Raw genomic sequence first — 14208 nt, 5'->3', positions numbered from 1 at the left:
TTCATTACCTCCCCTTATCGCACATCAAGCGGAAAGGGTACATACATAAGTCCGTCCTTCAGCTAAGGGGGCCAGGATCAGCCATGCAGATCCGTCTGCCATCCTTCCTCTGATCCCGATCCCGTCGACTGCTTGTCCTTGCATGCCTGCTTATCCCTTTTGGATGCCTCATTTTTAGGCCTTTTCTTTCCCTTGCTGGTAGACGCATGGCTGACATCTGCAGAGACTGGCAGCAAGGCCAACTGGCTGACAAAAGTGAATGGAAAGTCCAAGCCGATGCAAATAGCCTGGCCAATCATAGACCATGCAAGCAGATGAAAGGGTGTGAGCACAATAACGACGAAGATGGCCAGGCCAGTTCCCTCCCACAAAATCTCCAGAAAGGGTTTGAAAATGGTCCACATTGTCTTCATGATCCAGTAGCTTTCGAGGCAATACAGCGCTGCGGTAGTTCTGCAGAGAGTCACGGCCAAGAACCGACGAGACGGCGTTGTTATGTATGGTTTCAGGCTCGTGAGGTCGAATTCGATTTGTGTGGGTAAAGACATCCAAAATTCGGACTCGGTAGAAGGTTGGGTCTTTTGATCGCGGGGATTCTCGTTCTTTAGTAGACTGTACAAGGCAATGGTACAGATGAGGAGGAAGACTCCGAGGACCCAGAAGATAGGCGAGTAGACGGGTTCAAGTAGCTCCTCTAAACCTATCTCTTTGGGTCGTGTAGCGGCGTCAAAGAAAGCTGTTGTAGTCGCGGTTGCAATGGTAGTTGTGGCTGTCAAAGTGACGCAAGTTATAGTAGAAGTAGAGGTCGTTACTGTGGTCGATGTAAAAGTAGTAGTCGAGGTTTCTGTGGCAGCCGATTGTCCATGGTGGTAGTGATGGTAGATTGTCGTAGCAGGCGCTGGGCCACTGTGGTGATGATTTCCAAATTGGTGGCGGGTTTGGTGAGCCTGGCCAGGTTGATCACCTTGCTGAGTGTCGTGATCGTAGTGGAATTCTGGTCGAGGCATGCTCCCAAAGAACTTCTCTGCCCTATCTTCGACTCCCTTGCCGATCTTCTCTACTTTGTCAACCATCCTTTGCGCTCTCTCAACGCCCTCCTCGGTTATTCTCTCTACTCTCTTGGCGGCCTCCTCTGCCTGCCTCTCCGCAGCCTGGAGCGCCTCGCATCTCCAATGCAGCTTTTGCATTCTGAAGGATGGGCGGACGTTTGTCAAATGAGTGGTAGTTGAACAGGTGGGTTGGGAGAAGTAGCCAAGCCAGGGGAGGAGGAGGGCCAGAGTATAAATGATGCTAGCGGCAGGGTTTGCTTGCTTACCGGGTCACCTGAGGTTGTTTATTGCTTGTTGCATTAAGTTTCGGTGCTGTTGTGTGTAAATAACCTTACTCATTGTTTGGCCGAAGCCAGCTTCTTCATCAACGTTTACTCGCAGGGAGAATTACGTCGTCATGCATCTTGTCTTGACCAAGAGGATTGTCAAAGCCGGAGAGGACTTGGACGTATTCAAAGCCGCGACTACATGAATAAATTCATTCATGTTACCCGACCTTTCTAAGTAGAAGCGTCTGTTAACTACAATCAGATATGGCGGCATATTATCGCAGTCATTATTTCACCACCTATCATTAACTGAACAACCAAGAATGCCATTAAGCGATGATTCTTATGAGTATCTTTACTCTAATATTAACTCTATAAGTGAACTCTGATATCCTAAACTTGCTCTTGATCTTTGCGATTGTGAAATCTGGCCTTTTGGGTTGATTCCTGAGGGTTTCCATGCAGAGGCTCCGCAGCCCAGCTGGGTAGAAGCGTATGGCTTGGATGCCTTGTGGACTGCACCGCGTTTAATTGAGTCTCTTATCCCTTCGATCTATGTGTTAACACCATGCCTAGAACTGATGTTGTACAACATTGAGTAGGTAGTTCTCGAAACTACAAGCCACCATCTCTCAGGCACTAAAACCCGTCCTTCTCCCAATCTCCTTCCGACTCTAATTCCACAGATATCTCATCCGTTTCTTCCTGCCCTCTCGCGCCATGTGCATCGTGTCTCGACTTCTCTTCGTCATCGCGGACAGAGTCGCTGCCCACATCGACGTGGACCGGTAGCAAGGCCAACGCGCCGTCCAATGCGAGCTGCTGACTCAGAGCCAGATAAAGACAGACGCCTGTCCCTCCGCCCGATATAACCAGATTTGCAACTGCCATCAGGATCATAAAGATAGCAAACCAAGGGTTTGACTCCTTCAACGCCTCCCCCAACGTGATCCAGGACAGCCGCAAAATTGCGTTCAGAGCCCAGTAGCTTTGGAGCAAGTATAGACCCATGAAAGTTCTGCAGAGAACGGTGGCGAAGATCCGGCGAGGGCGTGTTGTAATGCAGGATTCCAGGCAGGCGAGGTTCTGCTCGGTGTGACCAGGCGAAGGTGCTCGCTGTTGGAATCTAGTCTCTGGTTTGGTCTCTGGTTTGCCGAGATGCAGTAGCCATCCGACAATGACATTGTTGATGATGATGAGGAGTGCAAGGAGCCAAAATCTAGCCGTGGCCATATGTCCAGCTAATTCTTCAAAAGAAGGAATCGCAGCGGCGTTGGGAGTGGGTGCAGTGGCCGAGGCTGTAGCAGCCGTCGAGGTTATCATAGCAGTATAGGTTATTGTAGTAATAGAGGTTGCAACGGAAGTCGACGTTACAGTAGTAGTCGAGGTTTCGGTAGCGGTTGTTTGTCCATGGCGATAATGATGGTAGGTCGAGGCAGGCGCCGGGCCACGACGATCATGATTGTCAGAATTACCGTGAGGAGAACGAGATCTTAGCTGGGACTTGTATCTGATGAAATCTTCTCGACTTCTCGACTCAGCCTCTCTGCTCTCTTAGCGGCCTCCTCCGCCCCCTTCTCCGCTTTCAGGGCGGCCTTGTCTGCTGAGGCCATTATTCTCTTGAAGTAGTCACTCCAATCGAGCTGATTCAAATCGAGTTCCGAAGATGGGCAGATCTTTGTCCTAGGCTGGTGGATGAATGGCAGTTCAAAGAGTGGGCCAATACGTAGTCGATTCCGATACGTGTTGGCAGCCATGCTCTTTTGCTGCAAACAAAAGACCAAGTCTCTGGCTTTGCGGCTAGGGCACCTTATATAACCACAGCTTTATAAGGCTAACAACAAGCTTCTGTTTTTGTGCTTTTTTGTTGAGTCATCTGAGGCGCAGCCTGCAACCATCATGTTTACTCGCTGCGGTGTTTTATAACATTGACTTTTACGAGTGTCATGTGAGTTGCGTTTTTTATTTGGCTGATACTCGCCCTTGGAAGGACACGCATTAGTATGAAACAACTTCTACACCCGGAAGCCTTTACTTGCATGGCAGCGTGTGTGTGCAGTGACCCATTTTGGCCAAGAGGGTATTTGAGCAAATTAGGATTTGCTCATAGTCTAAACAGGGGCGATCGTATGTATGATACTGAAGGCCCTTGTATATTCTAAAGAACACTATAACACGTCGTCGGAGATGGCGGCATATCCTGCCAAGTCGTCGCTTCACCGCGGTTAGCCGAACTGTTCCTCCACGGCCGAGAATACCGTTCGGTGATATTTCTAATCAAGTTCATGTCCCGGCTTCGACTCTGCCATAAAGTCTGATTGCCTAAAGTCAATCATGATCCCTGGAAACTTGTAAAATAAGGCGGGGGGGATATTGCTGCATCGAGTTCGAACATTCGTGATGGTATTGTAGTATCTCAAGTTTCAGTACCGGCGTTGAGGTGTTTGTCCTGGTCTTTGCAAAGGTGAGCTGGTTTAGGCGAGCCAGCATAACGTCAGATGCATCAGATAACTGCATCAGCTCTAAAATTTGATCTGCGTCCCAAATCCATCGCCTACTAACTGGTTGCGTTTCCCACGTGCAAACCTATATTAGGAAGAGCTGACAGTCTAAATGGGGCATTAATGCAAGACATAGATCAGGCTTCACCTGTATGAGAATATCACCATAACGTTTTGCTCTACACTAGGTAATATCTCACCCGCTGGCTATCGGGCCAAGTTGTTGGTATAATCAATTTTTCCAGGCATGTATTATAGCAGCTGCGTCGAGACGACGTATTACCCCGTGTAATACATTACATATTAACCTAAACACCACACCACAGCCTACCATTATCGTTATGCATTCTCTCATCTAGCAACCCAGTTAGTAACATTAGATTATTACCAAAATGAAATCAACACACCTAGAACAACGGAAGATGGTATCCAATTTCCACTTATGGTCCTGCAAGTGACATGGAATCTGGTAGTAACCCCATCATATCTAAAATTTTGGCACGAATTGGCAAAATTTCCACTATTGAGAAGAATTAGCCAGGAGTAAGAAGTAATAAGTAAGTTTTTTTCATACTTTCTTTGCCAAGTCAACCAACCATCACCATTACCGAGACACTCGTTAAGCAAAATAGTCGAGGCGTAGTATCCACCGTCGGCTCTTCTACACGAGCAGAGGAACGTCGTTCCGGCACCAATCGCGCAGCTGCGGCAACTTGCTGCGTAACTACGCTTTTCAAGGGAGTTGCTTTCGCTGAAGTCATCGCTGCGGACTGCAACTGATTTAGGAGCAAAGTCCGGGTCAGCCGGGGCTGCCATCGAGACGGCAGCTAGAATGGTAGTGATCAGAAGAATTGGCTTGATCATGGTCGTAGAACAGCGACTTTCGTTGAAATAGAAAGATGTCGCACGAGAGCGGCCAAAGACTGCAGGTATGATAGGTGGTAGTGGTGAATGACGTTTGTCTTTCCTTGTGTTTGTGGGAAAGAAGTCAAGGTGGTCGTTTATATAGCTCACCAACATTGGACTTCTTTGCTTCAATGACGTCCTTCAACATCGGGCCATGTTGGATGTCCCATGGCCCTGCTGAGGGATTGCAATGATTCCACCAGAGACGGTCATGATCGCCACACCTAAAAGTCCGAAAACGGAAGGATTCAGCGCATCGGCGCGGGTTCGATGCAAAAAGGGAACTGGCAGTTAAGCAACCTAACGGCTTTCAGGTCTTTAGATGCTGGTAAGACGGACCGCCTGTCAGATCACGCCGTGTGAGTAGTAGCTTACCTACATACCTAACTACCTTAGGTTGAATCCATCAGACGAGTTCAATGAAGTCGTGTCAAAGCAGGCATCATTTGGTTAATTATCAGCTTCCTCTTTTGATTCTACCACTCTTGATGCCTGCCTATTGATTCATGAGTCTCATAAAGAGAAGCTCAGTGACAATGGCATAGGATACGGGATCTAGTGCCCCATCAGCATATCCCCTACCTCTAATCAGGCCCTCTACGCGTCTGACTGCATGAAGTCCCGCTTTCTTCCCCTTTCAAGCCTGGCACGTGGGATGGTGAATGCGGGAAAAGAAGCTTAACGAGCGCGACATACAACCGGGCAAGGTAAATGGATTGAGTCTTTTTCTCTCCCTCGTATCTATGATGCATGAAGGTTTCGATAACATCCGAGATAAAGTCTTGGCCTTTGTGTGCGCTTACTTTACAGCGAATGTGGACCGATGAGTACCCAGCCCTGCACACTTTGGGTTCCCTGAGGCCCTTCTTTGGATTATTGGACCAGCGCTGTTTGCCTTCTTTCATGCCAAAGGAAGAAGACCGCATCTCCTCGCTGAAACGAATGACCGGGAGACTCGACCTCACTGGTCAAGGTGTTATCGGTTTCGACACTTCTACCTCGGTTGCACATCATGTCGATTCCGAATCATCACCAACCTAGAACGCCCAAGATGGATACAGGAAAAAGCTGTGACCTCGCTCAAAACAGAAGCAGAGAAGAGAATTGACAATGTGTGGCAACCAGCTTTTCAAAGGGACGGCGACGGTCTGTTCGTTTTCGATTTCTGGTTTGGGGATATAAATTCCTCTACAGTCTTGAAGAAATCAATCGAAAATGCCCTCCAGCTTATGGCACCAACTATCCTCATCGAAGATTTGCTATAGGGCTTCGAGAATGGATTCGTGCCCTTAGAGGCTTTCGCATCGTCTCTGTATTGTCGAGATCCGATCTTGAAGACTGTTGTCTGCCTTTACTGGGCGTCGGTTGTCTACAACTTTATGCCATGATTATCAGTTCTAATCCAAAATATCCCAAAGCCTTTGCTTGACAACTTTTGGGTAGAGGAACACCATTGGTTTGACTCAATCTGCAGCTGTGAAGGGGGTTTCTGGCTTAAGGATGCTTGCCTCCCAGCACAACTCAGCCCACAAGTTTGCATGTAGATAAATGCTCATTTGATGTGCGGGTACAATACTCACAGCAGTGCCATACACGAAAATATCATGGGCATATCCTTTGAAGATTCGATCCTTGTCCCTTCAAAGGTAAGTAAGGATGGCATCGCTGAAACAACGCCTTTTACTAAACTGTGGCCGCAGATTGTAAATGATCCAGGGAGGGAATGCGAAGCTTGACATGTGACATAAGCTCTGGGAAATATCGACCGCCCAGGGCTTGTGATGCTCACTTCGCCGGCTAATCCCATGCTTGCGCCTTTGGACGAGACCAAATGGAGGATCTCTAACATGCATGAATTTAACGGAAAGCCTGAGGATATGCTTGACGCCACATCACTCCATCTGTCATTCACTAACTGGAGCCGGCCATTAAATTCAGGAGGACCCAGCGGTATGCAGGGTGTTGAAGCCTTACCGGTGGAAGCTGTTGTGAGCATCAAAGACTCAGGTCAGTGGGTAGAAGACGTGGATGCTATGACAGCGCTTAGATGCGACATGATTTACCAGGTAAAACCTAACCCCAACTGTAGTCACCAGCCTCACTCTCTTCCAACGACTGCGATGATCTCAATCGAATGCTGTGATGAGCTGTGAATTTGTCCCGAAGATTTGGCAGTCGTTCGAGCGAGTGGGAATTGGGTGGCTCGGCTGGCAGCAACTGCTTATCTTGTCAAAAGATACTGCTGGGAGAGTTGAGACCTCGTAGAATTGTTATCTGCCCTGAAAATGTCTGCTGGGCTTGTATTGAGTTACAAGGCCTGCCTGATATTTAGGTTTATTAATAGAATCGAACTTTTTTGCACAAGATATTAATGACAATGATCTCCTGTTTTAGAGAAAGTGAAGGCTGAGTGCCGAGGTCCTTGATACCGACCGATGCCGGATGCCGAATCCCCACTCGGAGGATATCAAAGTGTGGGGGTTCCCAAGATCAGATCGGTTGAGAAGAACCAAGCCGTCATCCTCAACTATCTTTGTCATTCATCTCTAGATCTAACTCTTTTTTTATCGAATCTCAATGTGCGACTTTTCATGTTACAATGGAACCAGCGAGGAATGGCTCGCCCTAGAGCGGACCTTTCTACCCCCGGCTCATCCGGAGCCGAGTCTCGCTGAGATGAAGAGACAGGCAAATGAGGAACGAGAAGCCTTGTCGAGGAGAGCGATGAAAGTTTTGGCACATCAGGTCAAGACTTGCGACTATGCTATTCCATCTCGGGATGGGAGTACTATCGAGGCTCGCAGCTACAGACCTGTCAACGTGCCAGAGGACACGGTGCTCCCACTGTACATGCACCTACAAGGCGGCGGGTTCATGTTTGGCACGCTAGACTCTGAGGATGCGATATGCACACGGATCGCTTGCGGCTCAGAGGTTGTTGTTCTGAATGTGAACTATAGGCACACGCCAGAATTCACGCACCCGACACAATGGAACGATGCAGAGGATGCATTTGAGTGGGCGCACGATAACATGGACAAGCTATGCTGCAATCCGAACAAGGTGGTTCTCGGGGGGATATCAGCCGGCGCTTGGGTTGCTTCGTCATTGACGCTGGACAGGCATCTCAACAGGGAGAAGAATCGTCGCCCGCCTCTTGCTGGACAGGTGTTGATGATTCCTTGTCTCGCACACCTCGACTGCTACGAACCGCAGCTGAAAAAGATGAAGCACCATTCTGTCTCATCTTATAAGGAAAATGAGTGGGCCCCGTTGTTGTCTGTATCCGAGCTACGATATTTTACCAGCTTTCTCAAGATCGAGAACCCAGACGTCAAGGATGTCAAGCTCAATCCGGGGAATGCGACACCAGCTCAGGTCAAGGGTATGCCGCCAACAGTGCTCGGCATAGTTGGATTGGATCCTTTGCGGGATGAGGCGCTCCTGTATGCCAAGATGCTGACAGAAGCTGGGTAGGTTGCTCAATTACCCATTTTAGCCGTCGCTGATGAGATGTAGGGTACCTACCGATGTCAACTTGTTTATCGGCTTGCCGCATGGGTTCCGGTCGTACGAAGAAAAACTATCGGCTTCAGCTCGCTGGGATAGGGTGATTGAAGAAGGAATATGCTGGGCTCTTTCAGGACCATCACCCACCAACGAGTTTCACGTAAAGACGTGAAAATAAAACGTCGACGATCTTTACGAAATGGAGCGAGAGAAACCGACACCGTTAGCGTCACGAGCTGAAAAAGAAGCATTTAAATGGGAAACCCTGTTCATGACACCATCTTATTTGCAGGCAATATTTTTCCAATAAGGAAGCTGGCGTTTGTTCTCATGCGCCCGACTTCCATGTTTGGTGCGACTGGCGGTGGTGGGGTTACGTCAAGACGATCCGATCATGCCGAGGTAGATCCAATCAGAGGGGACGTGATTAGAGCTGCTGACGGACTTGATGTGGATGGCAATTCCGGGGTATTCTTGCGTGCTTTCTTTGTGGCATATTACTTCGGGTAATCCGATGAATCTATGTCATGTTGAATACATGTACTCCCTTGTACGACGCCTTCAAGAACAGGGCATCCTGAGAGGAAGACTTGAGCCCTGTCACCGTTACACATCCCCCACACTCTTGATTCCACACAAGCCCGAGCCATTACCAATTCAGCCCGCGGAACTTACGATGGCCTTGCCTCCAAGGCGGGCCGCTCCATCCATGACGCATATTTCCCCCACGGAACCCCCAGACGCCGGTCAGCAGAGCTAGGCGATACCGGACGGTCGGTCTGAAGATCAAGGTGGCACGCGGGTCTCAGGGCAACCCAATCACCCTTGGTGATGTTCCTTTCACAGGTTGATTGCACCATCAAACCCCGCGTCTTCGCAAGGGAGGATCTGGCTTTCCTTTTCTGCAAAGTTACATGATTTCTCTCGTGTGCTGGTCAAGGGTTTATTTATATGCATTCGAGTACCCCTCCCCTGGACACCATGCAGGACCGATTAGAAACGGAACGTCTGCTCCCCGACGATAGCAGCATGCCCTCGAACCCAGACACGCTGCAGGGCGAGCGCAAAGCCTACGGCTCGTTCAACGACGACGATGCGAGAAGGGATAGTCTTGCCGATACCACCGACGATGAGGGAATCATTCCCAAGGACGCGCTGGACCCTGTGTACGAGGCCAAAGCTCGGGTACTGAACCGTGCAGTGAGTACACTCTTTTCCCCGCCTCGGGACGTTTTTGACCGAGATTTTTCTTCAGATTCAAGATATTGGTATGGGGAGGTATCAGTGGGAATTATTCGTCGTCATCGGATTTGGATGGGCAAGCGATAATCTGTGGCCCATTGTCACGTCGCTCATCTTTACCCCAATCGCCAATGAATTCAGCCCAGATCGACCCCCGTACTTGACCCTGGCACAGAACATTGGACTCTTAGCAGGGGCCATGTTCTGGGGATTCGGCTGTGACATTTGTAAGACATATCTCCCTCTTCATGCATCAAGTACTGATAAGAGCTAGTCGGTCGAAGATGGGCTTTTAACCTCACCCTCGGGCTCACCGCCGTCTGGGGCCTCGTCGCCGCCAGCGCCCCAAACTTTGCAGCCATCGGCATCTTCGACGCCCTGTGGTCCTTCGGCGTCGGCGGGAATCTGCCAGTCGACTCAGCCATATTTCTCGAGTTCCTCCCCGGGTCGCACCAGTACCTCCTCACCATCCTATCCATAGACTGGGCCATCGCACAGGTCATTGGCACGCTGATCGCGTGGCCTCTGCTAGGCAACCTCACGTGTCAGCAAGATGAGACGTGCACACGACAGAAAAACATGGGGTGGCGATACTTTGTCATCACCGTCGGTGGGCTGACTCTTCTCATGTTTCTTGCTCGGTTTTTACTCTTCAAGATTTATGAGTCGCCCAAGTACTTGATGAGCAAGGGGCGTGATGAGGAAGCTGTAAGGGTCGTGCACAAGGTTGCCAAGAAGAATGGCAAGACTTCGACGCTGACTTTGGAGGATCTCAAGGCTTGTGAACCTGATGGGTATGTTGCGCGGACCGATGCCGGGGCTGCGTTGAAGAGGAATCTTCAAAAGGTCAACTTTAGCAACATCCGGGCCTTATTCGTCACCAAGAAGCTGGCTCTCAGCACCAGCCTTATCATGGCCGTTTGGGGCCTCATCGGCCTTGGATATCCGCTCTACAACGCCTTCATTCCTTATATCCAGGCCACTCGAGGAGCAGATTTTGGAGACGGCAGCACATATCTCACCTACCGCAACAGTCTGATCATTGCCGTCCTCGGTGTGCCCGGTGCACTTCTTGGAGGTTGGTTGGTTGAGCTGCCTCGCATGGGACGAAAGGGGACATTATCGCTGAGCACGGTTCTCACGGGCGTGTTCCTCTACTGTTCAACGACATCCTTGAGCAGCGCATCTCTACTAGGATGGCAGTGCGCCTTTAATTTCTTTAGCAACATCATGTACGCCGTCCTGTACGGTTTCACACCCGAACTATTCCCTACACCTCAGAGAGGAACCGGCAATGCGTTGGCAGCAAGCTGCAACAGAGTATTCGGTATTATGGCAGTGAGTACCATGCAGAGCGTGGCTGTTGTTTACAGTATACTGACAAATTTAGCCCATCATTGCGATTTTTGCCAACCTCGAGACATCAGCACCCGTCTACACCAGTGGTGCTCTCTTTATCGCTGCTGGACTACTGGTACTCATCCTGCCTTTCGAGTCCAGGGGAAAGGCTGCACTATAATGAAGGATTAGGAGATACCCTCAAACAACTGGGGCAATTTCATTTTTGTTTGTACTAATAGCTGACCAAGACTGGGCCTGTATCAGAAGAGTAGACTACCACTGCATTGGCAGTGACCTGTTTTGCTTGAATTTTCCATCTCGAGGACCACTGCCTACTCAGTTGTCCTCTGATTCCTTTTCCTTCTTCTCATCCCTCTCCTTGACAAGATCTGTCTCAAACGACAACCCGGCCTCCTTTCGTAAAATCCCATACATTGATGAAGAATCAAGCGGCCTCTCCTCAGCTTCCGAGAACTGGCTTGCCTCCTCCAGATGCTTAATCGCCACCTCAGCGACTTCCAATCTTGTGCCTGCTTGTTCTGCGCAAGCGATGCCGTGACCGACGTCTTTGAGGGCCAGGTTGAGGTCTGACCATGGTCTGTCACCTCGTGCTGGCATGTATGCTCCCGTTGTGAGACGTTGGGACATTGACAAGGCAAGGGGTCCGTATTGTTGCTCGATCAGGGCTTCGAGGTTTTTGCTGCCCAGGCCAGACTTTTCTGCCAGGACGTGTGCTTCGGCGACTATTTCCATCATGCCAGCAGTGATGAAGTTTCTAGTTCTTTATGTCAGCCTCATACTTTAACAGCTTGGGGAAACCTGCCCTGCCGTCTTCATCATGCTAGACTGTCGCACATCTTGACCAACACGAATCACTCCCCTTCCCATAACGCCCTCCAAGTAAGGGCTAATAGCCTGCACAGCATCATCAGGCCCAGCAACAATCCACAGCAGCTTTCCTTGAGCAGCAACCGGGCTAGCTCCAAAAACTGGTGAGGCAATAAACTTGGCTCCCTTCTCGGCCAGTCGAATCTGGGCCTTGGCTGATGAGTCAGGATGGACAGTTGAAGTATCTGCGACAATCTTTCCGGCTAGTTGGTTTGTTGAAGCTGGATCAATAATGGCGTTCAGTGTTGATTCGAGGGCTGAATCATCGCTGAGCGACATGAAGACGATGTCGGAGCTTTCAACAAGATCTCGAGCTGTTGGCAAAGGTTGGCCACCGAGACTTTTGAGTGAGTCACCACGAGATATGGTTCGGTTGAAATATTGAAGACTAGGTGCTCCGAGGGAAACCAAGTGCTTCTGGAGGTTGGTGGCCATGGGCAAGCCCATAGACCCAAGGCCTATGTTATCGTTAGTAGGAGAACATTGGAGTCGCAACAGGAGGCTTACCTATCCATCCAATTCTTGGGAATGCCATTCTATACTCAATTACACTTACTGACAGGTAAATGAGGTGTAAGCCTTTAGATGCTTAGCTTGATGCATGAGATATATCCTACGCATGCTGACTCAGGCCATCTCGGATGTCTTCCGGCGTACCCCGCAACGTCGGACATCAGCCGAGGGGATTCACACCCTCAACACTCTTATCTGAAGGCCTGAATATTGGATTTGATGTTACGCGTAAGATCAAGAGTCGGCTACTTAGAGGTCGTATCTAAGGTCCTATTCGGGGATTATCTTTGTCCCAAGGATCATTCATTGACTCATCGGAGGGCAGCGATATTGATCATCCATATTAGCGAACACCGCTATGGACATGGATCTGGAGATGCTCGTGTACTCTTCCTATTTTATCATCGCCTTAGTTAGTACAGTGGGTTTGCACTTCATCCAGTATTTTTCGTATGACTTCCTGTCGAATGTTTCGCCTTTGCCTCGTTCCTAAATTCGGAGATACCACTAACACCGTTCTAATATCCGAATCAAGTCATCTCTCACAGAACACCGACAAACCTCTCTTAATCTTGACGCACAGAATCATACTCATTTGATAAGAATGCCGCAATACAAGTTCGTTGCAGTACAGGGTGATGATGGAAAACTCTCCAAGGTGTCGAGTTCCACTCGAAGTCATGCTGTTCGCGCAGGTCTCCGAAAGACCAAACGTCGGCCAAGGAGCAAAGCAACGACAGCATCCTCTGGTTCTACTGAATCTCGACAAGATGTAATCTGTGGTTTCGGGCTATCCTTGAAGTCTGTCTGCCCCAGCTGTGTTGATCCATTCAACAGCCTCCCAGTTCCTACAAATCTTCAAGTTGATCACCTGGTCAAATACCGTGAGTTCACCCACTACCACTCGAGACTATACCTAACCTCCTTGTTATGAGCTGCTAGTGCTATCCAGGTACGGAATTAGTCTAGACGCAGCTGATCGGTCAAGGGCATGGTTCCCTTACGCTCTACAAAGCGTACCAATGATGCACAGCACTCTTGCCATGGCCGCAACACAGTGGCGAGCAGAATGCCCATCACTGGAGCAATCTATCCAAGTCGAAGGTTTACGCCAAAAAGGAGAAGCAATGCGCGAGATTGGGAGCCGTTTAGCCCAGGACTGTTCTGGATACGATGATGAAATGGCCTTTCTCATGTCCACGATGGCAACTCTGGCCATTGTCGAGGTAGTCATGCTCATGTGGCCGAGTCTTTATATGCTAACGATATTCTAGGTCTCTGATGGCAGCTTTGATGCTGCCGAGATACATTTAGAAGGGGTGCAGAATCTCTTCAGCTTGCGAGGTGGCTATGGCAACCTCAAAGATTACTTCATCCTCTGCAAATCAATCAACATGTAAGTAAGAAGAGCTTTCCTTCCCTCGAATTCACTGACAAGATGGTCCAGTGCCGATATACTAGTAGCCACAGCGTTAGGCCAAGGGTTGATATTCCCCCTCATGCATACAGATCAACCTCAGCTTCCACCAATAATCCTAGAGCATCCTTTTGACCCTCCGTTGCATGATTCAGTACCAGATGCTTCAGCTTGTTGCTCACGAATATTCGCAAAGTTGAGGCAGTTGCTCTTGGCAACTCAGTCTTTGATGATCTCAGTTGATGACCTGCGAACTCTGCTCAACATTGTGGATGAATCGATTCTGCGTCATCTCTACCAAAACCCCGTCGATCAGTCCGATACTAGTAGACGATCCCGTGCGCTCGTCTTGGCTGCTCAGATCTTCATGTATGTAACACTGCGCCAAATGCCCCCGAGAAGCCCACTTGTTTGCCGGCTGTGCCACAGACTGCAACAGATGATGGAAGTGGACCAACTTGGAGAAATTTGGAAAGATCACAGAGAAGCTGTGTTGTGGATAGCCTTCATTGGGCTGCTAGGACAAGGGTGTCAGGAAGGGCAGTGGTTCCTTGATCTTTTCAAGTCCACCG

The 14208-nt window shown here is 49.4% G+C and overlaps 6 protein-coding genes across 6 annotated transcripts; 3 read left to right on the top strand and 3 right to left on the bottom strand.

Annotated features, from left to right (window-relative positions):
• Positions 1–77: 77 nt before the first annotated feature.
• Positions 78–1187, bottom strand: NECHADRAFT_88185 (uncharacterized protein; the record flags this gene model as incomplete). The annotated part of the gene is made up of 1 exon (XM_003043441.1): positions 78–1187. The coding sequence occupies one exon, from the start codon at positions 1185–1187 to the stop codon at positions 78–80; it is 1110 nt and encodes a 369-aa protein (XP_003043487.1).
• A 770-nt stretch (positions 1188–1957) lies between these two features.
• On the bottom strand, positions 1958–3075 carry NECHADRAFT_88184 (uncharacterized protein; the record flags this gene model as incomplete). The annotated part of the gene is made up of 2 exons (XM_003043440.1): positions 1958–2616; positions 2823–3075. The coding sequence occupies 2 exons, from the start codon at positions 3073–3075 to the stop codon at positions 1958–1960; spliced, it is 912 nt and encodes a 303-aa protein (XP_003043486.1).
• Positions 3076–7302: 4227 nt separating this feature from the next.
• NECHADRAFT_54723 (uncharacterized protein) lies at positions 7303–8407 on the top strand (the record flags this gene model as incomplete). The annotated part of the gene is made up of 2 exons (XM_003043561.1): positions 7303–8171; positions 8245–8407. The coding sequence occupies 2 exons, from the start codon at positions 7303–7305 to the stop codon at positions 8405–8407; spliced, it is 1032 nt and encodes a 343-aa protein (XP_003043607.1).
• An 857-nt stretch (positions 8408–9264) lies between these two features.
• Positions 9265–10996, top strand: NECHADRAFT_97996 (uncharacterized protein; the record flags this gene model as incomplete). The annotated part of the gene is made up of 4 exons (XM_003043560.1): positions 9265–9435; positions 9521–9704; positions 9752–10815; positions 10868–10996. The coding sequence occupies 4 exons, from the start codon at positions 9265–9267 to the stop codon at positions 10994–10996; spliced, it is 1548 nt and encodes a 515-aa protein (XP_003043606.1).
• A 158-nt stretch (positions 10997–11154) lies between these two features.
• NECHADRAFT_88181 (uncharacterized protein) lies at positions 11155–12380 on the bottom strand (the record flags this gene model as incomplete). The annotated part of the gene is made up of 4 exons (XM_003043439.1): positions 11155–11561; positions 11625–12164; positions 12214–12242; positions 12364–12380. 4 exons carry the CDS (start codon positions 12378–12380, stop codon positions 11155–11157), a joined length of 993 nt encoding a protein of 330 aa, XP_003043485.1.
• Positions 12381–12823: 443 nt separating this feature from the next.
• NECHADRAFT_88180 (uncharacterized protein) lies at positions 12824–14191 on the top strand (the record flags this gene model as incomplete). Its single annotated transcript, XM_003043559.1, has 5 exons — positions 12824–13103; positions 13189–13445; positions 13494–13615; positions 13667–14005; positions 14140–14191. The coding sequence occupies 5 exons, from the start codon at positions 12824–12826 to the stop codon at positions 14189–14191; spliced, it is 1050 nt and encodes a 349-aa protein (XP_003043605.1).
• Between the last annotated feature and the right edge of the window lie 17 nt (positions 14192–14208).

This window comes from Fusarium vanettenii (assembly GCF_000151355.1).
Source record: "Fusarium vanettenii 77-13-4 chromosome 13 genomic scaffold NECHAsca_28_chr13_5_0, whole genome shotgun sequence".
Lineage (NCBI taxonomy): Eukaryota > Fungi > Ascomycota > Sordariomycetes > Hypocreales > Nectriaceae > Fusarium > Fusarium vanettenii.
This window is presented reverse-complemented; position numbering and strand designations above follow the sequence as displayed.